The sequence below is a fragment of the Acanthochromis polyacanthus genome, chromosome 21, assembly GCF_021347895.1.
Source record: "Acanthochromis polyacanthus isolate Apoly-LR-REF ecotype Palm Island chromosome 21, KAUST_Apoly_ChrSc, whole genome shotgun sequence".
In the NCBI taxonomy this organism is placed as follows: domain Eukaryota; kingdom Metazoa; phylum Chordata; class Actinopteri; family Pomacentridae; genus Acanthochromis; species Acanthochromis polyacanthus.
The window spans coordinates 9,721,433-9,747,652 of NC_067133.1; the positions used below are offsets into that span (position 1 = coordinate 9,721,433).

A 26,220-nucleotide genomic window follows, 5' to 3' on the forward strand; every position below is an offset into this window, starting at 1 on the left:
ATAATAATTTTATTCCCAGGTTGAATTTTTAAATGTCTCAATAATTTTTTGTCTGTTACATTTTAATTTTTGTCATTGTAAATGCATTTTGTGTATATTTCTAAAACTAAAAAAACACTAAAATTTATCTATTTATTTATGTTATTAATTTATTTATTTTAAGTTTTACGGTTTTAATTTCTAGCATGTTATATTTTAACACGCTAATTTTGTGGTTATTTACTGTTACCGATTTTCACTGTTTTTTTTAAAATTATTATTATTATTGTAATCTTTTTTAAAATTGCATTTGACATCTAAATTCAAGGTCTATTTTTTTTGTAAAATTATTGCTATTTTTTGTATATTTTCTAAATATGGACATCTACATTATGTTAAAAATAGTCTGCAAAACACAAAGAAGAGCCTCTGTAATTTTATTTATGTGTTTATTTGTTTTTACAGTGTGTTTCTTAAACTACAAACAAACATCATTCCGGTTGTTGAGGTGAGTTTTTTGTTTGTTTTTTTGTTTTTGAGCCTCTTGCAGAACAAAGTTGTGTAAGTGTCTCTTTCCATCATCCTGCTGCTTGTTTCAGTTTTTTTTCTCCTCCTCAGACCAGCTGAAACACGCAGCAGCTCTCTGCTCTGACTGGATGAAGGTTGGAGTCCGACCAACAGGCGGAAAAAGACAACGAGAACAAGCAGCAGCGAACACAAACCAGTCTCCTCCGCTCCTCTGCAGACATGAGAGCTTCCATAGAAACCATAATTCTGCTGTTTTTATTCTCTAACGCCTGCGGTAAGAGGATTTTCTCTCATTTCTTTTGTTTCTTTCTGGACTTTTCCTAAACTTTCACCTGTTGAAGCGACCTGCTGTCCGACTTTTAACGCACACCTGGAGGCGACTCGTTCTGTCAACATGTGCAGCTTTAATCTGCAGAAATCTGAACTTTATCACGATGTTTGTTAGAAATAATTCACATCCGGATGAAGTGGATGGCGCCTCTCCGCGCAGGTTTCCTTATAAGGCAGGAATAATAGTGTGGATGGAGTTTCCAGAGAGAGATCGCAGACTGACACTGTTCTGTTACTTTCACCGTTGTACGTTAAATCAGTTTTAATTGGTGTTTTTTTTAACTTTCCATCACTGAGCTGAATACATCAGCTCAGGATAGCTTCTGTCTGATCCATGTCTGATCTGATCATATTTTTTATATATTTTCTGCCACAATGCTCACATCTAACTCAAATTTAAGGGCTAATCAAACCCAATAAAAGCAATTATTTTGACAGAAATGTGCAAAATGAGTCCCTCTTTCAATAAGAATTTTAATCTTTTCGTAGCTTTTCCACCAATATTCATATAAATATAAATTATTACATGATTTCTGCCTTGTTTGGGCGTTTATTCATTCATTTCTTGCAGTATGTTGTTACACCTTTTATCTTTATCTAAAAATGCAGCTCATGTGGCTTTAATCTTACAAGTTTTCTAATATTTTGATGCATTTTTTTTGCTCCATTAGAGCTAATCAAACTGAGACTAACACTGTTGCAATGCCTCAGTGCTACACTTCAATGGGCCACACCCAGCAGCCTCTTTAGATAACAAATAAAAAGTCGCTTATCTGTAGAGTTCTGCAGAATGAAACATGTAACACAGTTTGCAACAGGAAAACAGCAATGTTTGTGAAAGACTTCTGCGTTTTCTTTGGTGAAACCGTCTGGCTGTCTGACACTGTGTTGGTGTACCGTAAAAAACAATAACTTTTGGTGTCTTTTTGAAAGAAACAAATATCAGTTATTTCTCAGATTTTCCATGTTTTTGTTTAATTACAAATACTAACTAATAATAATATAAAATTAATAATAATAATACATTTATTTTTATTATCTATCTTTTTTTAAAATATTGTATTTAAGTAATCAAAAAGTCAGTAATTTACAGCTATTTGCCAAATAAAAATCATATACATTAAGGATAAGGAATTACAGATAATAAATGGTCAAATCATAGAAAAAAATAACATCAGCTTATATGGTGACTTATAGAAAGCCCAGTATAGTAGTTATGTCCACATGAAAAACCTTTTAGTTTCCTGTATTTCTGGACTTCTACGAGAACTAATATGTTCTTGTACAAAGTGTAGCCATAAAATTACAGCCTTACTGTATTTAAATCTCCTAAAATAATGTTATTTACAGATATGTGCCGTTATCTTTTAGTTTTTGAATTATTTAACTTTTTTTGACTCTCTTGCCACACATTTTCTTGTTTTCTTGAAACAGATTTTATCTTTATAGTCCACCTTCCCTCAGCCGCAGGTGTAAAGAATCATTTGTTGCGTTTCAACATCTGTCCTGCTGTCATTTCTGCAGGTTCCAACATCTGCACGTCTCGAGGTGTCACCACTTGTCAGCAGTGTCTGGCTGTACATCCCAGCTGTGCCTGGTGCTCTCAGGAGGTACAAACTCATTTGCGAAGCAAGTTCGAACAAAAGCCTCATTTCCCAACTCCATTCCCTGACGTTTGTTCACAGCCGAGGCTTCAACCTGCTTGTAGACTGTTTCCTCAGAGATATCTTCTTCTTCTTCTTCTTCCTCTGTGGTGTTGCTGTCGTATAAAGTGCTGTGGTTGTTTCAGGAGTATGGACGGGGAGGATCCGGCTCCTCTCGCTGCGACCTCAAACAGAACCTGCTGAATGAAGGATGCAGTGAAGACGCCGTGGAGTTTCCCATCAGCACTCTGACCATTCAGAGTGACGATCCTCTCAGCAGCAAGGCGTCCGGTGCAGGAGGCGTCGTCACTCAGATCCGGCCTCAGAAACTCCGCATGACGCTGAGACCAGGTACGTCCACACCCAACCACAGATCACCTATAAGACATACCATGGGAACAGACGCATGCATGAGGAGCCAGATGCTCCACAGCTGGACTCATTCCTGCAGGAAGGTCATTTTTACTCACTGTGGTTCATTTTTCACTGCCATATACAATCCTGCCCATCTCTGGAAACAGAACAACCATGTAGAAGGAGAGAGAACTATAATACGACAATCAATAAAGCTTTTATCTATCATGCCATAAATCGTCAAAAGGGGTCAAAAATAGAATATCTTATATTGGTTATTTTACAAAATATGAAAACTCTGGAATCATCATGTGCGATATTTTTCCAAGTGTCCACAGGTGGACACTTTACTCTTTAGATTTTTAATTAGTTTCTCATATTTACCTCTAATGTGCTCACTGTAAACACTGCCTGCAGTTCAGTCGAAAAGTCTCAGACTTTTTGTCATGTGACCGCTAGTTTCCTCCCCTGTTTTCTGTCTCAGGTGATGCCAAGCGTTTCACAGTGTTTGTGAAGCAGGTGGAGGATTACCCAGTAGACCTCTACTACCTCATGGATCTCTCGTATTCGATGAGGGACGACTTGGCTCGCCTGCGGACATTAGGCAATGAGCTCGCCGTCACCATGCGTCGAACCACGAGCAACCTGCGCATGGGGTTTGGAGCGTTTGTGGACAAAACCACATCCCCCTACATGTACATGCATCCTCCAGAGGCCGTCACAAACCCTTGTTGGAGGTAGGTATACAAAGCTTATGTTTGGTGTGTAGTTTGAGGAGACCGTCTGTCCAGGAGTGCTTAACAACTTAAAATCTCACCCTTTTTTTATTACAAACAGCTTCGGTCAACAATGCCAGGCCCAGTTCGGGTTCAAACACGTGTTGTCACTGACAGAGAAGGTGACTCGATTCACAGAGGAGGTGGAGAAGCAGCGGGTGTCCAGGAACAGGGACGCTCCGGAGGGGGGATTTGATGCCATCATGCAGGCCGTAGTGTGCAAGGTAGAAATAAAAACAAAACAAACATGAAAGAACATGAGCCAGGATCAACTTTTAAACTGTATTTAAGACTTTTACTATGCAAATAATGCCAATGAGAAACTGAAGAGATCACAAATTGGTGTACTTTGGCTTCTTATATTACAGTAAATGCGACTGATTATCTAAAGTGCATTCAAAATAGCAAAGTGGAAGAGATTGTACATTAGCAAAACATCCAAAGGTTATTTATGATTTCAATATGGAAACTACTGTCCATGTGGCATAATAATTTATGAAATTACAGCAACTTTTATTGTTTCTGTGCTGCCTGTTGCCATATGTTGGTAGTTTATTTACTAATTAGAGATGTTCTATGACGCCTCCATACACACAATAATGTCGCTGCTGCAAACAGTCTGCTCTAAAATGGAAAAATCTAATGTAAATACTTATAACAGAAGAATGATTTGACTTTAAGATCTGATTTTTTTTTTTTTTTGCTGTAAATGATACTGAGGTCAGGCTTCAGCTGTACAACAGATGCTAAGAAAAGCAGCCAATCAACTGTAACTCTGCAAAGTAAAGTATAGAATGCCAATTATCGTTAGTTTCTTATTGATCTTGTCTACTTGTGAGAAATTATTTATAATCATAGGCAATTAATAAAGTTACTGCTGTGTTGTGTTTAAATGTTCACAACTGTTGTCTGATGCTGCAGGTCTTCAGTTAACTTAGAGGAAAGATTCCTACAAACAACTGGAAGCAACATTTATGACTGCCTCCATGTCAGGGAGAATTCATTATAACAAGTGATTAAGTTGTTATGTGGATCCTGCTGCTGTTTGATGCTGAAAAAATTGAATAAACTCTGAGGAAATAGTCCTAAACAACAGGAAGCAACAACTTAAACTACGATTATCTCCATGTCGGTAGTGTACAGTAACAATCAAATAATTAGGTTGCTCATTTGCTTCCTTCTGGACTCAACTCAACTCAGAGGAAAGACTTTATCTGGGATATTTTTAGTCAAATGTTGATGCTGAAATGTCGAAAAAACCTTCCCTTAAACACTTTAAATAACTTTAATTACCATTGCTTCTGTGTGTCTGTTTGTTTCTGACCCTGTAAGACTGAAAAAATGATGGGAAAATTGACTAGTTTGTGCTTTCAGACATGAAGCCGACACTTTCGGTTGCCATCAGATTAACAGAAAGGAGTCCAGGTGCTGCTTTCACTTACATACATACACACTACTTTTTCTTTTGCTTTCTGTGTCATTAGGACAAGATTGGCTGGCGTTCGGATGCATCACACCTTCTGGTTTTTACCACCGACGCCAAAACTCACATCGCTCTGGATGGACGTATCGCTGGCATCGTCCAACCCAATGATGGAAAATGTCACCTGGACAATGACAACTATTACAACGAAACTACAGTGCTGGTAGAGTGACATGTTAAAATGTTGACATCAATAGTAAAACTTTAAAGAGCTTGGAAGGAGAAACTATGTACTTCCTGTTTCTTGCAGGACTATCCATCCTTGGGGCTCATGACGGAGAAAATGTCCGAAAACAACATAAATCTGATTTTCGCTGTCACCAGCTTTGTAGTGCCTCTTTACAAGGTAAAAAAAGAGCTCATGGCCATGCATGAGTTTGATTCTTTCCATTGAAAAACTGGGTTATCATTTTATTGCCATATCTGTTTTCCCAGGAGTACAGTAAACTCATTCCAGGCACAACTGTGGGAACGCTGTCTGATGACTCAGGGAATGTTATCGAGCTAATCGAGCAGGCCTATGCGGTAAGAGCTGTCTGGGAAAGGAAGCAGAATATACACATTTATGGTGATGGAAAATAGTATTTGGACACCCATAAGATTTTACAGAATCTCAAATATTATCATGAAGTATTTGAGGAAAAATTGTTTTTGTGTTTTAAAAGGTGTGGCTGCATTAGACAGACAGTCCTGCCATTAGCATGCAGTAGAACTGTAATCCTGGCTAGCATGTTCCCCATGAGCCTTTCACACTGTTGAGGGGTAATTCCTCTTGAGTTACTGCTTTTAATTCTTCTAAATTCTTTGGTTTATGCTTTGAAACAGACCTTTTGATAATCCACCACAGATTTTCAATGGGGCTCATGTCCAGGGATTGAACTGGCCACTCTAACACCTGGATACTGTGCTGCTGCAGCCGAGGTCTACTGACCCTGGATGCGTTCCAGGGGATTATCTTGTTGAAACATCCAGTTATGACCTCAATAAAACGGTGTACGTGCAGAAGGGAGCATGTGGGTTTGGAGAATGGCACAACACTTGGCAGAGTTCAATGTAAGATGACCAACACCAGCAGCACTCATGCATCCCCAAACCATGATACTACCTCCACCATGCTGACAGTAGGTACTGTACCTGCTGGAGATAATGCTTCGCCTGGCCTTCTGCGTACCCATACATTAGCAGGAGGAAAATAAAGCTGGAAACTGGACTCATCTGACCACAGAATCTTCTTCCAGTTTCTGGCCTTCTGCGTACCCATACATTAGCAGGAGGAAAATAAAGCTGGAAACTGGACTCATCTGACCACAGAATCTTCTTCCAGTTTCTGGCTGTCCAGTTCTTGTGTGCTTTGGTCCAACAACGCTGGGCTAACCTCTGTCTCTCATTGATCAGGGGCTTCTTAATGGCCTTTTAAAACCTTAAGTCATGATCTAGAAGTCGGCCACGTACAGTGCGGGTGGAACACTGGACACCAGTTTGGTTTGACTACTGCTGATGAAGCTCCTGTGATGTCATTCTGTGGTTCTCCTGCACATGTATGCAGGATGCCATCATTTCTTGCTGAAGAAACTCTTGAATGCCCAGGTCTTCCGAGCTGTTGGTTCATCTGTATTTCTGCAGAGTGTATCCAACTGCTGAAGGACTGCATCTGCACTTCCGGGCTATCTGGTGGCAGCTGTACCCTTCCTGGCTGATAATCTGTATCTTCAGACGTGTTTCCTGCATGAGGTTCCTTGTTTTAGCCATTTTTGTATCTGAAGAACTTTCAAATGAGCTGGCTTTAAATAGACACAAAGCAAGGAAACAAAAATTGTGTCTTTTAATAAAAAGCACAACCTTCATTAGTGGATCACTGGTACCAAAATAACCCAATACTCAAAATTTCTTATGCATTTTCATGGAACCAATCAATTTTAAGCTTTTAATGTACTTTTTAAGATTTGTTTAGCATTTTGGCTGTGACTGTACGAGAAGAAATTACACGTGAAAACCTAAGAGTGATTCTTAATGCAATATTTCACAAATGCATGGGGTGTCCGAAAATTTTTGTCCACCACTGTATGTTGTCTATTCAGCTTAGAAAATGTGTAAACTGCATTAAGAAGCTAATATGTGATTGATAATATAACATGTCGCTATACTTTGCACTTAAGCATAGACTTTTACATGTTTTTTAAGCTTTTAAATGTCTTATTCCTAACTTTTTCAGAGTATAAACAGAGAAAGTTGGCAAATTTCTCTGTATTGCTCTCTGAAATTGCATCATAATGACATGAAATCTTCTAAACCTAATTAAAGTTACTTTATTTTGAGCAGAAAATTCGCTCTAAAGTACAGCTGGAGCTCGTTGGAGTCCCAGAGGAGCTGAACCTCGCCTTCAACGCCACTTGCCTGAATGGAGAGATCATCCCTGGAGTCAGATCATGTTCCGGCCTCAAGATCGGAGACACGGTAAATACTTATAAGTTTTTATCTTGGCCTGACACCAGTGTTGATTATTGGTAATCAAGAAAGCCTGATATTTTAAACCAATATACATAAGAGCATGTGATAGTAGAGAACCTGCCATTTGTAATGAGGCTTCTTCATGAATAAAGGTGACTCTAACTGAATATGAACAATACCAATAGGAGAGATTAAATTAGGATGCTCTCCTGCTGTTATTCGCTATTTTCTTAATCTTTCTAATACTTTTATCACCCACATCTTGAAGTAATGTGAATTATTTTTATTGATTCTGTTTCAGGTTAGTCTGTGGCTGCCTTCTAGCTTAGCAGCTAGCCGTTAGCATAACATTAGCCACAGAGAGGAGCTAATTTCCTGGCTTTGTGGCGACTTCTTGTGTTTCCTGTGTAGTTTTTGTAGTTGTTCTGCTTGAGAGACATTTCTGAGACCACACAGTGACAACAGACAGCGAGAGGAGACTGTAGCAATCAGCTATAATTAAGAATAATGAATGAAATTACCACTGTGGCTGTGTTGTGCAGCTGCAGTCTCATGCTGCAGGTATTTACTAACCTCAGAGGAAATAGTTCTAAATAGCTGGAAGCGACAAACTAAACTTCAGCTCCTGATAACATTTTGAGGTCTGTGTTTGCACCTCAGACAATAATCGGTCAATAAAAATACTAATAATCGGTCTATCCCTAGTTGATATGTGCCGATTTTCACGTTTTCTGTCCTTCAGGTGTCCTTCAGTGTGGAGGCCCAGTTGCGCGGCTGCCCTAAAGAGAAAAGTCGCAGCTTCACCATCAAACCTCTCGGCTTCAAGGATTCCCTGGAGGTCACGGTGGACTTTGCCTGCGGCTGTGACTGTGAGGCGACGGCCGAAGAGAACAGTCCGCTCTGCAACAACGGCAACGGCACCTACGAGTGCGGCATTTGTCAGTGTCATGAAGGTCATCTGGGCCCTCGGTGCGAGTGCTCCGTGGGGGACTACAGCCCGTCAGATGAAAGCAACTGCAGGCCCAAACCGGACAGCCCAATCTGCAGCAGCAGAGGCGACTGCTTGTGTGGACAGTGTTCCTGCCACTCCAACGAGTTCGGTCAGGTCTGGGGAAAGTTCTGCGAATGCGATGACTTCAACTGCCTTCGCTTCAAAGGGGCTCTGTGCTCCGGTGAGTACATGCAACTCTTTCTATTGTGATGAATCAGTGGACCGGGTAGTGATGTAGCACTAAACAGCTCCTTCGAAAGGCAATCAATGCTCACCGAAAGAACAAATCCCTCAGAAATTCAAAAGGTACAAAAGTTAAAAAGCTTTAATTAGTGGCTCATGATTAAAAACACGGCCAGCGTGTATTGACTGCACACCAGGCTGCTTCAGGAGCAAGCAATCCTATAGACGTTTCAGTCACACAAAGCACCTTCATGGCATCAATACTCATTGAATAAACACAATATCCTGGAGGGAAATGTAAACTTTGTGCAAGCATATTATCTTGAAGCTATTTTACTGTTAATCCTCTGGACCCCAAACCCCACCATTGTGTTGTGTAAAAAATCACCAGAATTACCTTATTTATCAGAGCAGGAAACTGTGAAAACATATAAATGAATCAAACTTTTAAAATTTTGACAGTCCTTGAACTACTCATCTCTAAAGTTCTGTCCCATTGGAAAAATTAACCAAACTTGATCTTAAAATTGTAATATTCTACAAAATAGCTTTATTATATATGTCTCATTTTAAAAAATCATTAAAAATAAACATTTTGCATTAACTACATTCTGTAAAAAAATTAAAAATTCTGCTCTCTGCAGCACTACAAAAAAGCTATAATGGAATCAATTGAGTCAAACGGTCTTGTGGCAAAAATTCAGAGACTTTTTGGTTGAATTGCAGACAAATATGGAAACAATAGAAAATGTAAGAAGTAAAATATCTATAGCATGTAGAGTCACTATTTTGATTTCCAGTACTGATAAAACTTGTAAGAACATTAAAAAAAAAAAAAAAACGTTGTACATATGGATTAAATTTTTTTTTCAATTTTTAATAAAATTAATAATCAAAGAATTTCTACTTTTGTTATACCGTTTATAATGATTTATGGCATTAGAAGTTTGCCTAAATGCACAGAAGACATTTCTAAGCTCTCATGATTTCTCCTTATGGCTTGTTCTGTTTCCAGAGAGGTGCAGAACTTTATATTGCAGAAAAAACAATGAGCCCACAGTGAGTTAATCATGTGACAGCATCAGAAAACACTGCATGGGGTTCAGAGGATTAAGTCTTTTTGAGTTCTCTTCAACTCGAGAAACCAAAAATACAACTAAACACATTTTCTTAAGTGGCAGAAGAACTATCAATACCACATAGTTTCATTGTAAAAGGACTTCACCAAACAGAAACAAGGAAATGTGTCACAGTGTTGTAATAATTGGTCAGGATGAAGTTGCCCTTCCCTTCCTTTTCCCTCGTCTGAATCAGTCTGTAAACACATCTGAGTCAGTTTACATTTTTCGTCCTTTGCTTAGCTGAAATCTGAAAGTCAGAGTCTTTTTAGAACAAGACTAATATCCCAATATTGGGACTTGCTTGTTGCGGAGATGTAAATAATTATATAAGTCAAGATAAACAGCAGAGCGTGCAGATGCTCGGTCCACCGTCGGCTTGTAAACTGGCTCTGTGTGACTCCATTAAAGGCCAGACGGAGAACACACCCAGTTACCGCCGTTTGATTGGTGATCTTACAGGTCTCGGCGGCGCTGCATGAAGCGCCATCACTCCCTATTACAAGCCTGCACAGCTCGGCGCACAGTTACTCAACTGCAGTGATGAAACTTTAATAGCCTTTGTCATTGGGTAATTCAATGTAACAGCAGTTTGACTGTGTGATTGTAAAGAGGGAGGCTGAGCAATAACAGGGAAAGGAAGCTGCTCTTTTATCTCTAAGCTGAGCTCGAAGTCAGCATACTGACTTCATTGGTAAAGAAGGAAGTTTACCGTGACCTGAACTCCACGAGCTTGAACTCCTGCTCGGTTTCTGTTTTCTGTGGTTAAAGAGCAGCTTTGGCAACGAAACCAACAGAGTGATGTTGTTAAGGTGTCTCCTCCTGGACTGGGAGGGGAAAAACTAAACATGACATGAATTTTCTGCTTAAAACAGGCCTCCTGGAGATGATAAAACAAATGTAGAGGGAGAGTTTGGGGTTGATTTAAGACCATTTCACTCCTCCAGACAATCGGAAGAGGAATCTGCTCTGGGATGGTCCAGATCATTTGGTAACAGGATGAGTTTGCAGACTTAAACTTCCTGAATCTACCCAAATCATCCATGTTTTATATTTAGGAGCGTAAATCCGCCATGTTCGAGGCTAGTGTTAGCTACAGATGCTAAGATCTAACCTGTAATTCTCGCCTAACAATAGACAACCTGTATTCCCATGACCATGATATTCTCAACTGCTTTCTCTTACTGCAAAATACTGTTAGCAAGTTTCACCACAATCTCCATTTATTTCAGTTTGCAAAATGGCAAACTGGAGTATATCTGATTGAATATTGGAGTAATTCAGCCACACATGGTCGAACTGGAAATCTTGCACCTGCAAGTTGAGAGGTTTGGTTTTGCATATAAAACTCTAAACGTCTGAATCTAAGTTTTTGAGGTTGTTTGTAGTGGAAATGTTCGGCCATGACTGCTTATTTTACTCCTGATACATCGTCTAGCATTTATAGAACACATTATGGATACATCTCAACAGTCAGAAAAATGTTTTCAAGATGTTTTTAAGGTCTCCTGTAACGTGGTATATTAACAGAAGTGGCTGCAATGTTTTGAGGAAGTTCCTGAGAGATCACATATAACATTCCTGTAATGTGATATATTAAATACAGAACATTTGGTCTTGCTGTTGATGGAAGACATTAGAGAACAGTCTTCTGTAAGATGTTCCCACAATGATGACAATAGAAGGATGTTCTCAATGCAACATGCAGAAAACAGTTTCAAGATGTTATCGAGGCCTCAGACCATTAATGAGACATTTCTGTAATGTGATATATTAACAAAAGTGGAAGATTCTGACTGCAATGTCCTGAGGATGTTGTTGAGGGAACACATAGAACAGTCTTCTGTAAAGTGTTCTCACTGATAACAAATAAGAAACATTTTCAAACCAAAAACACCAACAAGGTAAAAACACTTGATTTTCACCAGAGGACGTGTTTAACTTCCAGTTTAAATACTGTGCTGTGGACTTCCATCCATGGAAAAGTGAACTTTTCTGTGAATCTGATGTGTTCGTATCAACAAAGAAGAACTTTCTCAAGGCGTCTTTCTCCAGGGAGGTTGTTTTAGTGAGAAATCTGTTCACTCAGATTAACATAAAATGGTGTAAAAAAAAAGTCCTCAGACCTCAATTTGGGACTGTTCGTGTCTTGGCACCGGACTAATGTTGTCTTTAAAGAACCAGCGTCCATCATCCCCACCTCAGTCTGAGCTACTGCGACCTGCACAACCTCTGGGATGTTCCCTGCGAAGGTTTCTTTCTTCCCTGCAGAGTCAGGGGGCAGGAGGCAGCAAGCACAGCCCCAGGGGCCGTAAATATGAGTGAACAGAGAACAAGAAGGTTTGCATTCCTCTACTGGCGGCAAGCCTAAATGCTTTCCTCTCCAAAATGCGTCTGTCCACACTTGACTCGATTCTTTTCCATGTTTTTTCTGTTCCAGCGTTCCGTCTGTATCCCTGTTCTTGTCCTTTTACCGTCAACCCCCAACCTGAACTAAAGCTGCAGCATGTGATTAATGGACAGGATTACTGTGCAGCCTCACAGACAGAGGAACATGATGTAAACCGAAAAACTCCCTTTTATGTGCATGAATCAACTTCACAATTAATTAGAACAAGAACGCGACTCGCTGATGTCAGGTTTAAGTGCTCTGAAGTGCAAAGTGACTATATGCAGTCATGCAACGTTTTTAACCAAAGAAACATCACACTCGGAAAAATACAGGCACCAACCCTCATAGTTCTTTAAAGAACCCCCAGAGGTGTTTAAAAAAACACAATAAAATTCCAGCTGGTTCAGTCATTTTTCAAAATAAAAGGTTCTTTGAACATCTTAACTCAAATTGTTCTGTGCAGGCTGAAGAACAAGCACATAAACAGAGTTGTTGGCTGTTTATTAAAGTTCCTTTTACTACATTCAGTAACAGGCAAGTAAAGTATTAAAAACACCACCTTGAGAGAATTACAAAGAAACACAAAAGCAGAAAAGAACTGAAAACGATGTAGAATTTTGCAAAACGGTTGAATGATTAATGACAGAATGATTATTTGGTGATGAAAACAGTTAGTTGCAGTTTTAATTTAATGCTCTCACCCGAAACCAAATAACTCCAGTGAACTACTACTGTGAGCTATTTTCTTGTTGACAGATTAACAAACTCAACACCTGCATTGCTAAGACTGTTACACTTTAACACCAGCGACTGAGAACACAATCTGACGGAGATGAGGGAATAGTTTCCTCACATTTACAGCTGATTGTTCTAAGTTGTGGAATCAGAGACCCTTCATGACTCCCCGTCTGATCCAGCTGAGCCGTGACTCACTCTGTTTGCTCTTTAGTCATCCAGAGACAAATCCTGTTTGGTTTCTGGTTGTCTCCGGGGTTCTGCTGTTGCTTCTATCGGTAAATCCAGGCATGTGTCACGGTAACACTCTTCCTCCTGTGACCTGCCCGAGAGCTTTCAGGAAGGGATGTGTTTGAATGCAATCAGGAACAATTAGACTCACAATAGAACATTTGTATCTTTGTCAGAACAGCGATGATCAGCAGAAGTACATGCTGAGGAATTCAAAAACAGTCAGTTACCGAAACTTACTCAGATATTTGTTTTTGAAAGTCCAGAGAGGAAATGTTTCACTTCAACACTGGTAAAGGAACGTTCAAGAACTGTTTTCTAGATGATTTTTTAGAAAATATTCCCATAATAGGATATATTAACAAAGCTGAAACATTCTGCCTGAACTGTATTTGAACGTTCTTCAATAAAATGTTCTCACAATGTTCCATGATAACAAAAGAAGAACGTTAAACCAACACCCACAAACTGTTCTCTAGAAATTATCGAGGCCTCAGATAACAGAGCATTTTTATAGAGAACATTATATTCTTGTGATGTGACAAATTAACAAATGTGGAACATTCTGCCTTTAATGTTCTGAAAATGTTTTGGGTATGTTGTTGAGGGAACACATTATAGAACGTTCTTCTATAAAACGCCGTCACAATGTTACAAGATAGAAAAGGAACAATGCTCTCAAATCAGCAATTAGAACATATTTTATGTAGAACATTTTATAACATTCCTGTAATGTGGTGTATTCAAGGTGGAACATTTCTTGTTGAAGGAACACTTTATGGAACATTGTTATGTAAGACATTTCCACGGTGATGACAATAGAAGGATGTTCTCAAACCAACATTCAAAAAACTGTTTTCCAGATGTTATCAAAACCTCAGATGGCAGAACGTTCTCTGTAAGTTGTTCCTGTACTCTGATACATTAACAAAGGTGAAAAATTCTGCCTGAAATGTTCTTAAGACGTTTTAGGGATGTTCTTGAGGGAACACATTGTAGAATGTTCTCCTCTAAAATATTCTCACAATGGTCTTTGATAACAACGGAAGAACGTTCTCACACTAACATTCAAAAAATGTTATCCAGATCATATCGAGGCCTCAGATGACAGAAGATTTTCTTTTATACAGAACATTGTAGAACGTTCCTGTAGTGCGATATATTAAAGGTAGAACACTTCACATTGTTGTTGATGGAACACATTATAGAATGTTTTTCTATAAAATGTTCTCACAGTGTTCCATGATAATAAAGGACTTCTTTTTGTCAGAAATCATTGAGGCCTCAGGTGACAGAACTTAGAATAGTTCTAGTAGACTTAGAATAGTTTGGTTTGTTGTTGATGGAACACATTATAGAACATTCTTCTGCAAGACTTTCCACGATGATTACAAAGGAAAGATGTTTTCAAACCAACATCCAAAAAATGACTTTATAGAGACTTCAGATGATAGAATGTTCTCCAGAAGACATTCCTATAATCTGATCTATTAACAAAGGTGGAACATTCTGGTTGCAATGTTAGTGCCTCATCGTTTGTTTGTTTGTTTTTTTAGAATAAATTAGTCAGTCAACAAATATTCTCATGTAAAATTACAGGTAAGTCCTGAAAAAACAATCCAGTTCCACCTTCACACCCAACTACTAATTACATGACTGCAGAACCTACAAACTCCTCGTAGTCGAAGCTTGCGACATCTTTTTAAAAGCCCCACGTTCTAGGCAACAGACTCACAAACATAACACAACTACAACAATAAAACAATCAAGCCGCATAAACACACTCAGCGTCGTGTTTCCTTTACTTCAGATGGCATTATAGCGACTTACACTGATTTCCTGGAGACTCACCCTCCTTATCCTGTGTAAACACTCTTATTAAGTAATACACGTACACACAAAACACACACACACACACACGCACACGCACACACACACACACACACACACACACATACACACACACACACACACACACAGAGTGATTCCGTTTGTTGTGCAACTTCTATTTCACAGTATTGTTTGTTCGGCCTCACCCAGCTGATTATGGTCACCAGAAACATACAGCCATGAATATTATTTTACAGCTTCCAAAAAAATGCATTTCGATACAGTCAGACTGCATTTTCTGTTCCGTTCTGAGGGAACCGCATTACGTCTTGCATGCGTGCATTGGTGTTTGTGTTCTGAGGTAAAAAAAAAAATGCAGAAAATGTACAGAACATTTTCTACTCTGCTTACTTTCGCCATTTACTTTTCACCCTGTTAATCCAGAAAATGGAGGGGAAGATTCAAACATGTTGCAGAAAAAGTCGTATTTCACCTCAAACAGTGATGTTTTCCTAAACTGAACCAAACAACAAGTGAAAATGAAATTGAAGCCTTAGAACAATGGTTCTGAAATAACTATGAAACCAAAACTGGCTCATAGAGGATCCAGGAAATCCTCAGATTTGTTGAGTTTTCAGGAATATTTTGTGGCATCAAAACTTTAAGTTAAGTTAATCTCTATAATAAATGATACTATAGAGTTTAGCTTAATATTTCTTTTAGTTTGGTTAAGTTCTGTAATTTTTAACGCCATAGGGTCTGACTACATTATAAAATGACTGGTAAAGTAATATTTTCCATCATTTTTGTAAGATTTGAATCCCTATTTTGTCAATTACTTTGAAAATATCACACCATAAACAGCAATATAGAGCCTTAACCTCAGTATCTATACTTGTTATGTTACTTTCAAGCCAATCAATCAGCACAGAATCTTCTTCCAGTTTCTGGCTGTCCAGTTCTTGTGTGCTTTGATCCAACAACGCTGGGCTAACCTCTGTCTCTCATTGATCAGGGGCTTCTTAACAGCCTTTTAGAACCTTAAGTCATGATCTAAAAGTCGGCCACGTACAGTGCAGGTGGAACACTGGACCCCAGTTTGGTTTGACCACTGCTGCTGAAGCTCCAGTGATGTCATTCTGCGGTTTTCCCTGCACATGTACACCCCCTTCAAAAGTTTTAGGACACTTTCTCATTCAAATAAAGTAGAACCTGTCCTACAACTTTTGACAGGGGGTGTATCTACCAAATTTGGTACACATATGCAGCACATCAGGCTGAACAAAAAAGTCAGTGACAGCCACATTCCAAACCCAACAGAAAGTGAGCTATTTTGGGTTGAATGTCAGATTTTGCCCATTTTTCTTTTTTTTTTTTCTAGAGTGAACTCCTCCTAGGGGGAAACTCCAATTCACCTCAAATTCAGCCAGTACATACAGGAGGCCTTAATGATCCAAAGTTATTAAAATCTTTCTCCAAAGTCAAAGGGCGTGTCCGTGACGGCATCTGGAATTTTGATCCTTCGCCATGAAATTTCTAATGCAGTGTAAATGCGCTGTACATGCTCCAATCTGCCTGAAACTTTACATGTATGATCAGAGTCCTGCCCTGATCACATCCATGTGATGAAATACACCCCCTGTCAAAAGTTGTAGGACAGGTTCTACTTTTTTAGAATGAGACGGTGTCCTAAAACTTTTGACAGGGGGTGTAGATCAGGATGCCATCATTTCTTGCTGAAGAAAGATATGGTGAATGCCCAGATCTTGGTTTGTCTTCCAAGCTGTTGGTTCGTCTGTATTTCTGCAGAGTGTATCCAACTGCTGAAGGACTGCATCTGCACTTCCGGGCTATCTGGTGGCAGCTGTACCCTTCCTGGCTGATAATCTGTATCTTCAGACATATTTCCTGAGGTTTCTTTTTTAGCCATTTTTGCCTCTGAAGAACTTCCAAATGTGCTGGTTTTAAATAGACACGAAGCACAGCAGCAAAAATGATGTCTTTTGATAAAAAGCACGACCTTCATTAGTGATACCAAAATGATCCACTACTCAAAATTTCTTATGCATTTTAATAGAACCAATCAATTTAAAGATTTTTATGTCTTTTTGAGGATTTTGTTTTAGTATTTTAGCTGTGACTGTAATAAAAGAAATTGTACTTGAAGACCTAAGAGTGATACTTATTGCAATACCTCACAAAACTTTTTTGCACCGCTGTACATTGGAAATATGCTTCCCGAATGAGAGGCACATCAAGTTTGTGACATGGTTTAGCAATTTTATCTTGTTTCATTTCATGTTTAGGATCTCTTTTGTTTGAATCTGTCTTCATCTTTTGTCTAATTTGACATTTGTTCTATTATATAGCACTTACTATTCGAATAGTTATTTACCCTGTCTATGTTATTCTACACAAGACGTGAACTCCAGTTTAGTAGGTGAAGCTCCCACTAAATCCCAGTTTTACCATTTAGCAGGAAAATATGTTTCTTTAAAAGTTCGACTGTGTGGGAACGCACTTTTTGTACAAACATTGTATATCAAGATGTAGCACTTGAACTGTACATACTGATCATTTCTTCCTTATGATTAACCTGCTCTGTTGTTGTCGATTCTCTCAGATCATGGAAAGTGCAATTGTGGCTTCTGCCAGTGTGACGCCGGCTGGAAAGGAGAGAACTGTAACTGCTCCACCCGAACCGACACCTGCATGTCCCACATCGGCCTGCTGTGCAGCGGCAGAGGCAGCTGTGAATGTGGCGTCTGTCAGTGCACTCAGCCCGGAGCCTACGGAGCTACCTGTGAGAAATGTCCCACCTGTCCGGACTCCTGCACCATCAAGAAGTGAGTCCAATCATTTCAAAACAATGAGGATAAAAACACGAGCTTGTCGTTAGATGTCAGGTTGTGAAGTTGTGTTTTAGGTGTCGACATGTTGACCTGAAGGTGGTTCATGCCGTGTGCAAAATGGAAAAGGTTCATCCTCTGGGAAACATAACTATGTAGAATAACCCAACAGACTTCTATGTTTACCAGTGTTCACTAGCAACTGTTTTACAGCACTGTCACCTGCAGTAAATAAATAAGAAAAGCACCTGTAATCTAGCACAACAGCTGCAAATATTAGCATAATCTGGGCATAGTTCTCTTATAATACATTTTTAGAACTTTTAGACTCAATATGATGTTTTTGGGTTTCTCTTTTACTTTAATAGTTTTTGTGCTTGTACAACAGCAAACTCCTAAAGAAACTCTTTGTTAAAGTCCAGGATTTTCTTCTGTTACTCATCTACATCACTATGTTACACATTTACTTAATTCCGGCCTGGATAGGTTATAGAAAAAATCCAAATTAGCGGCGTTCTTTCAGTGTAACATCATGTTTTCTCCACTACACTGCAAAAAAATAACTAGTGTGTTAAACTTAAAATATGTTGTAACATGGCTATGATAAAACTTTGAGCTAGGCAGTTGAAAATCCTAGTTGAGACAACCAAAAAAAGACTCATAAAATGTATAATTTGAGTTGTAAAAAGAGTTCAAATGGAGCATTTCAGACAGATGATGAGACAAGGTGCTGCACAAAAATACAGTATAAGGAAAATAATGTGTTTTTGGAACTTTAAAGCATGTAAACGTATTTCAGTAGACCCCAAAATATAGTTAGAAACCTTGAAATGTGCTTTATATGGGCTCTTTAAACCCCATCGACCACACTTTTACTCTAGAGGAATACTTTTTTAATTCTTCTATTTGTGTTTACTAAAACTACACTGATTCTTTTATCAATGGCAGATATTTGACAATGTTTTAATGTAAATGCTATTGGTTTTTAATATTTTTTTCATGCAGATAAATAAGTTAAAACCTTATCTCTGTCTTACTACTTGAGGTCTGTTAGTCATGATTCACTGCAGAACATTAAATAGTGATTAGTTGTAGGAAATTACAATAAAGTCAGTGTTTTTATTGCAAAAGCTTATCTTAAACGACTCCACACAACTTCCCATTATCTTTACCGCACTAAAGGGCCAATTTCTGTAGAAAAAAACATGAGAAAATGTAGAAGTAGCTTTTTTTTTCCAGTTTTGACAAAACACAATAGCACATTGTGATATATGACCCCACTTAAGCTACAACATAAACAGTTTGCTTAACAGAAATACATGCTTTAGTGGATTATATTGACTTTTTTTATGGTACTAAAAGAACAAAAATTGAATTTATCCTCTTAGAGTTATGAATATACACTGGAAATGTTGAGTATTTTGACCTAATGGGGAGTTTGAATTTAAAAAGGTGACCAAAATCATGAATGTAAATCTATATGCCGAGTCTAGAATATTATGGTGAGCAAGCCAGCAGTATAAATGAGCAATCAGTCAATTACCAAACCTCTTGGCCATCTAAACTGCTGATCTTTGGAAATGTTCTACAGCGAAGTCCCAGTGTTGCTCTTTCAACATTCCAGGGCGATAAAACAAACTTCTCCCATGCATATTTCTTATTAATTCGGGTCTAACTCTTCTAAACACTCAGGAGATGTCACCAAGTTTCACATTTAACCACTAAGAGATTGCGTGTCTGTGTTTGCAGGGAGTGCGTCGAGTGTCAGCACTTCAAGAGAGGACAATACAATGACGACAACAGCTGCAACAGAATCTGCAGAGACGAAATTCAACTGACAGAGAAGCTGGGTGAGAAACTCCTACATCTCTAATCCCCTTCCTGCACGCTGTGAGCTGCTCGGTTAATGATTCACTGTTGTTTTTCTGATCCTGATAAGAGCAGAACACGTTAAAAAGAAACATCCGGTGGCTTCACTCATACATTGTGCTCAGTGGGTATTATTCATCAACTTACACTAGCAGTCAAAAGTTTGGACACACCTTCTCCTTCAGTAGTTTTTAATAAATTATTTTCTACATTGTAGATTAATACTGAAGACATCAAAACAAAAAAGAATCCAGATGGAATTGTGTTGTAAGCAAAAAAGTGTTAATCTTCAGTATTAATCTATATTACATTAACCACAGTGCAACCATGACTAGAAGTACAGAGACCTTAAACATGTCTTTTGTGCATCATGACGCAATTATTATGCCATAAAGATTGGAAAAATGTAAAAAAAAAAAAAATCGAATTTCTTTCATTATTCATTTTACAAAAAATTTTAAAAAATTGGAATTTACATGTGCAACATTTTTCCAAATGCCCACAGATGTTACCAATACTGGAAAAATAAATCGGGATTCATCATTTTCTGCATATTACAGATAATTCACTATCTACATTTTAACTAGTTTCCATACTGGTCTTCTATCTGCGCTGTGTAAACACTGCCTGCAGTTCAGCTGAAAAGCCTCCGAAATTTTTGTCATAGTTTTTTTTTGTTGCAGAATTTGGTTTAAGCTCACGGTTTGTTTTTGGCAACTTTTAAAAATGAGATGGGAATATTATCACAATTTTATGCCCAGATTTGGTGAAGTTTTCTTGACTGAGCGGAGCATCACCGATGAGCAGTTCAAGGACCATCTGACAGTCGGAAAATCCATCGTCTTTTTGTTTTTGTTTTTACATTTTCTGTGGATGTAATTTGGGCATTACTTTAAACTGATAACATGCCTTTCTAATCTGGAGAGGTATGATTTAAAATACAATGAATTTTGCCGTCTGTGGTTGTGAAAAATGAAGGGATTTAATTTGGCAATTTTCCGTCTTTTTTAAGAAGATGACACACCTTTCAAACCCGGAACTTGGCTGGATTTGTGTGTCAGAGGGTTTCGTCTAAATTACTGTATGTTAAAAGCATTTGATTGACTCTGTGTCTTCTTCTTCTTCACACAGTTTTCCATGACACAAATGCGGTGAACTGCTCGTACAAAGACGAGAACGACTGCATCGTGCACTTCCAGTATTTCGAGGACGACAGCGGCAAATCCATCTTGTTTGTGATAAAAGAACCAGGTACTGTGAGAGTCTGGCTGCATTATTAGGACAGAATAGTGTGTTGTGTTTGTTTCTGGGAGACCACAGGCGTTTAGTAACGTGTTATTATCTAAAGAACACATCATGGGCTAGCTAACCACAGACACATAGCGATGATGCTCCAGATGATTGTGAAATGGAACATCTGAGGTTGCTTCATTTTCTGAGTGCACTCCCCGTCATCTCTGTCCTCCCTCGTTTCCCAGAATGCCCCGAGGGCCCGGATATCCTGGTGGTGCTGCTGGCGGTGGCCGGAGCCATTCTGCTGCTGGGCCTCATCGGCCTGCTCATCTGGAAGCTGCTGATCACCATCCACGATCGCAGGGAGTACGCCAAGTTTGAGGAGGAGCGGTCCAAAGCCAAGTGGGACACGGTGAGAAATAATTACGTCCAACAGCCTCTCAAGAAGAAATCTAGAGGCCCAATCATCAGTCAGACACTGGGGAGGTTCATATGAGCTGCTGGAAAAGTTCACCTCCAGTCCCAAAGCAGGAATGAAACACTGAAATGTAATTCTGTGCACAATTACAGGCTTGTTTTATTAGAAAATGTCCTCCAGAGAAGCTTCAATGCAAATAATTCCACCCCGTAAGCCAAATTAAGCCACCATTTTACTAAGGTTTTTCCAGTACGAAAGATTTATGAACCGAGCAAGTGTAAATATTGGAGTTTGACACCCTATAATGTTATTTATGATGTTATTTTATCAGAATAATTTACATATTAGGGATTCAAACCCTACAAAAATGATTTAAAATCCTACTAAGCTGACTTTAATATATGTGAAACTGAGACCCTATTGCGTTATTAATCATGGAGATTAATCTAGCTAATGTATTAATACATCTAAGACCTTAAAGTGATATAAGTAACGAAATGATGAATGGTTTATTTTAATAGAAAATGTCTTGACAGCTCTGATGGAGTTAAAAATTCATGCAGACAAGCTTTATAATTGCAAATAATTCCATCTTGCAAGTCAAATAATAGTAAAACAACGATTTGTCAGTGTGTCTGGTAAATTGGTGTTGTGAATTCACTTCAAATGTGTAAATATCAGGATTTAGGACCCCATGATGCTATTTATGGTGTGATTTTATCAGAATCATTTACAAAGAAAGGAGTACAGAAACTATACAAAATACTACTGGTAATAAAAGATATCTTTACAGGTCTGTTGGAGTTGAGATTCATGCGGGGAATTAAATCAACTTTATTTATGTAGCACATTTAAAACCATCGGAGGTTGACCAAAGAACAAAACATCAACGCAAGATAACACTGAGAAAATGTAATTTCTAAGTGGAATGAAACAGGCAAATAGGATAGCAACTTGTTGAATATATTCCTACAAAATAAATATGAAATATCAAAACCATTAAGAATAGAGAAAAAGCCACTGAAAACATCAACTCAGCTCAAGCTGGGTCACCTGCTTGGTGCTGTGTGATGTTCAAAGACCCCAAACCACCTGATAAACCCAGAAAACATCACAGATGATGAGTTCAGGTGCATCAACGTGATCTATTATTTGTTCAGAGAAGTGTAGGACAATAATAAGGAGAAGTATTATATGTGAAATTTGTGATGTTGGAGAATTCTGCTGACCAAAAACATACATACTGAGGCTTTAAACTGCCTGCATTTTTGACTTTGGATCAATCTCTGTGCAAAAAAATGTGAAGAAAAGCCTAAACCACTGGAAACTGCTGCGCTGACCTACTATAAAAAGCAACTTTACTGCCTGTAGTGACTTCATCTGTAGGTATGAGTGACTCAGCACTAAATATACAGTGAAAAAAATCAAAGATAACGTCGGAACGTGGAGAATAAACCCACATTTCTGACACTGTGTTCATTTAATGCAGCCGAGAGAGGAGTTTTCCTGAACAAACAGACATACACTGATAATAAACAGGAGCTCACAGCAGATCCGTTTACAAGGACATTTTTAACATATTTTCCTCTGTGCGCTGAAGAGGGGACAGTTGGTATTTACTCAGTATTTAGGGGGGACACGACCTCCCTGAAGAATGCCTGGTGACGCCCTGCTGGAGCGAAAGCAGCAGAAGACGGCTGCCCTCTAAAGGGGAAACTCTAAACTGTGTGTTTTCATTTCTCAGGCCAACAATCCTCTGTACAAAGGAGCCACGTCCACCTTCACCAACGTCGCATATCGAGGAAACTAGTGGCGAAAGAGAACCAGGAGAAACTCAGGGCTCGACGACAGAGACGGAATGTAGCAGAAATAAAGATGCTGTACAGTCAGGTGACCAGATACTGTGGCTGAAAAGTAGTTACTGCTGTCAACAACACCACGTAATGATTGTATATACTGTAAAATACTGTTAATAGAAGCCACAGGAGGTTTATCTGCTCTGTCTTTACACTGTGTAGCATCCTCTGTAAGTACCGTACACTGAACACACCTTAAAACAGTCAAATCAGCTCGTCTTTTCAGGTTGACTTGATGTAAATACGTGAGTTTTGCTCATTTCTAGATCTTGTTTATATTTTTGAGACCACTTCTGAACCTAAAAAGATAATTTAAGTTTGACTTAAAATGATAAGTTGAATGAACAGTTGAAAATTTACTCAATGCATTGAATTGAGTTGATATAAAAGAAAAACAGACCTTCCATGATGCATTGTTAGTTAAAACTTCCTCTGCAGTGTGATGTTGGAAACATGCTGAGAGTCTTAGTTAAATTAAATTCTAGTTGTTTCTTTTCCAAATAATCAAAAAACTACAAGCACTAAATTTAAAAAATTGTCCAAAAAAAACTTTCTAGCTAACATCCATGTGGCTAGTTGGTTCAACTTAATATTTTAAGTTTATTTAATTTGTTTTAGCAAGTTCAGTTAATTTGATTTAGTCAGTTTTACACTTTTACAGTTCATAAGATGACTTAAAATGAATTAAGGCAGCAGAATTAACTTAAATAAAATGAGTTGGATGAACAAACAGTTAAAAAATTCCCTCAACTCAATAAATTAATGAACTTGCTAGACAGTTCAAACTTCCTTTTTTATTGTGACTAGTTGGTTTAACTTTATTTTTATGTTTATTGAGCTTGTTCTCACAAGCTTAATTTAATTTGTTTTACACTTTTACAGTTATCATAACATGACTTAATATTGATTAACCAGGAAATTAGTTCTTTAATAGAAACCGTCATACAGTTAAGACCAAGAAAAAACAAAACAAAACTAGAAAACAAAACTAGCTTATAAACAGACTTGTTAGACAGTTTAAATTCCACAAGGACTTGTTTCAGAAAACAGACATGGTGGAAACTTGTTGTGTATCTTGGTTAAATTAAATTCTATTGTTTCTTTTCAGGATAACTTTAGCACTAAAGTCACCGGTAGACGTTTAAATAATCTCACTGTGACGCCTCACAGGTCGTCTTTGTTCTGACTCGGGTCAAAAATGGCTTCAACAGCTAAAGAAAAGACTGTTTAAAATTAGAAAATGCAGAAGTAAACCAAATCTGCCACCAGACTATTTGATCCAACTTAATATTTTAAGTGAACTTGTTTTTGCAAGTTCAGTCAAATAAATTTAGTCGGTTTTACACTGATTTTAGACTAATTAATCAACTAAAGTGCAGTTCATTTACATTTTTAAGGCAGCAAGGGAGGAACGTGAAATGATTTAGAGAGAAATTCTATAATGGAATGAGTCACACTGTTGGCTTAGTTAGAGGAACTGCAGCTCAGAGTCCGTTACTTCCGTGGTTTTTCAACCTCAACGCTTTTCAACCTCAGAAATTTTGTGTGAAACATGTTTTTTCTTTTGTAGATGAGTGTGAGAAATTTAGACGTTTTTGACTTCCTTTTTTGATAAATCCGAAAAAGTTCACCTAAAATGAGGCGGTACTGCAGATTTTTCATAACTTATCAACACACGCTTAAAGGGCTTTAATGCACGTAACCACTTTCCTATTTTTTCATGCACAGTTGCAGCAGCAGTGATGGTTTAAACAAGAATGCAGCACTTTGTTTAGCAGTGGACTGTAAAAAAATAAATGAAAGAAATAAAAACTGCAGCCTCTGTTGGTTTACTGTGACATTCAGGTTCTGTTTTTAAATCAACTCCATTCTGTATTTTTTATTCTTGTTTTAAAACTTGTTTGGATTTTTTTATCGTTCATGTTTTGTGAATTCAAAGCACCGATCTGTCCAGCTGCTGTTTTATTCACTCACTGTTTTGTTCTGTATCTTTTTTATTGGAGTAGATTTTGTTGCACAGCTCTGCAAATGACCTGAATAATTTAAAGACACTTCTTTGAGTGTGTTGTTTTGTGGTTGTATCATCCTCTCTCTGGATGTGGTCTGCAAACTGAGTGCAACGTTTCTTTGACACCTTTTAATGATGACGCTGGTAGACAAGACGGATAAAAAAAAATCATTATTTCACCACATTTCCGACATTAAGTAGAAAAAGCAGAACTCTTTCTGTCTTTACCCTGCGAGACGTTCAAATGGCACATTTAAGTGCGGAAATTCAAACGTCAGAGAAGCTTCTGGCCTCTAATTTCTAAACATAAATGCTGAAAATCAAAAGAGAGACAATCTTTTGGTGTTGCACATTTTCAAGCAAGCAGGTCAAGAATTGGTTCTGTTGTGAGAGGTGTGTGCTCTGTGTTTGCAAAAAAATAAAATAAAAATTAAGTGTGCAGATGTGAGAATATCTTTTTATCTGCTGCTGTTTATCTGGAACATGTGACTGAATTTCACCTCTTTTTCTGGGGTTGTGTGGTTTGAGGTTGCTAAACTTCCCTTCACACAGGTCTGTGTCACCAAATTCAACTATTTGGAACCTGCTGCTGTTTTCCTATTGCCCTTGCTTAATCCCTCTGTGTCTCTGTTACAAACTCTAATCTGGCAGGTTCGATCATGTTGCATTTCTTCATTTTCTTCTGCATAACATCATGTTTCATCAGTTTCCAAATGATGTGTCTTTACCTGCACTGCCAGGAGCTTCTCTTTGTTATTATGACTACTTTTTGTTCTCTAATTGCATTTTAGGGTTGCTATTGCACAGCAGTACCCAACTATTGTACAATTTCCAGGTACTTTGCTTGAATATTTCCATTTGATTCTGCTTTCTTCTTCCACTTTTCTACATTTAAGAGGGAATATTACACTTTTTGCTCCACTATGGCTATCTGACAGCTTTTGAGAAGAAGATTTTTACAAAACA

General features: G+C 38.2%; 1 protein-coding gene across 1 annotated transcript; it reads left to right on the top strand.

Moving 5' to 3' along the window:
- Positions 1-626: 626 nt before the first annotated feature.
- LOC110950824 (integrin beta-3-like) lies at positions 627-25,693 on the top strand. The gene is made up of 15 exons (XM_022193622.2): positions 627-781; positions 2,362-2,447; positions 2,627-2,831; positions 3,319-3,571; positions 3,672-3,834; positions 5,095-5,256; positions 5,344-5,439; positions 5,529-5,618; positions 7,413-7,547; positions 8,284-8,713; positions 17,645-17,867; positions 19,620-19,720; positions 20,871-20,990; positions 21,218-21,384; positions 23,135-25,693. Exons 1-15 carry the CDS (start codon positions 727-729, stop codon positions 23,198-23,200), a joined length of 2,352 nt encoding a protein of 783 aa, XP_022049314.1. The 5' UTR covers positions 627-726; the 3' UTR covers positions 23,201-25,693.
- Positions 25,694-26,220: the final 527 nt, after the last annotated feature.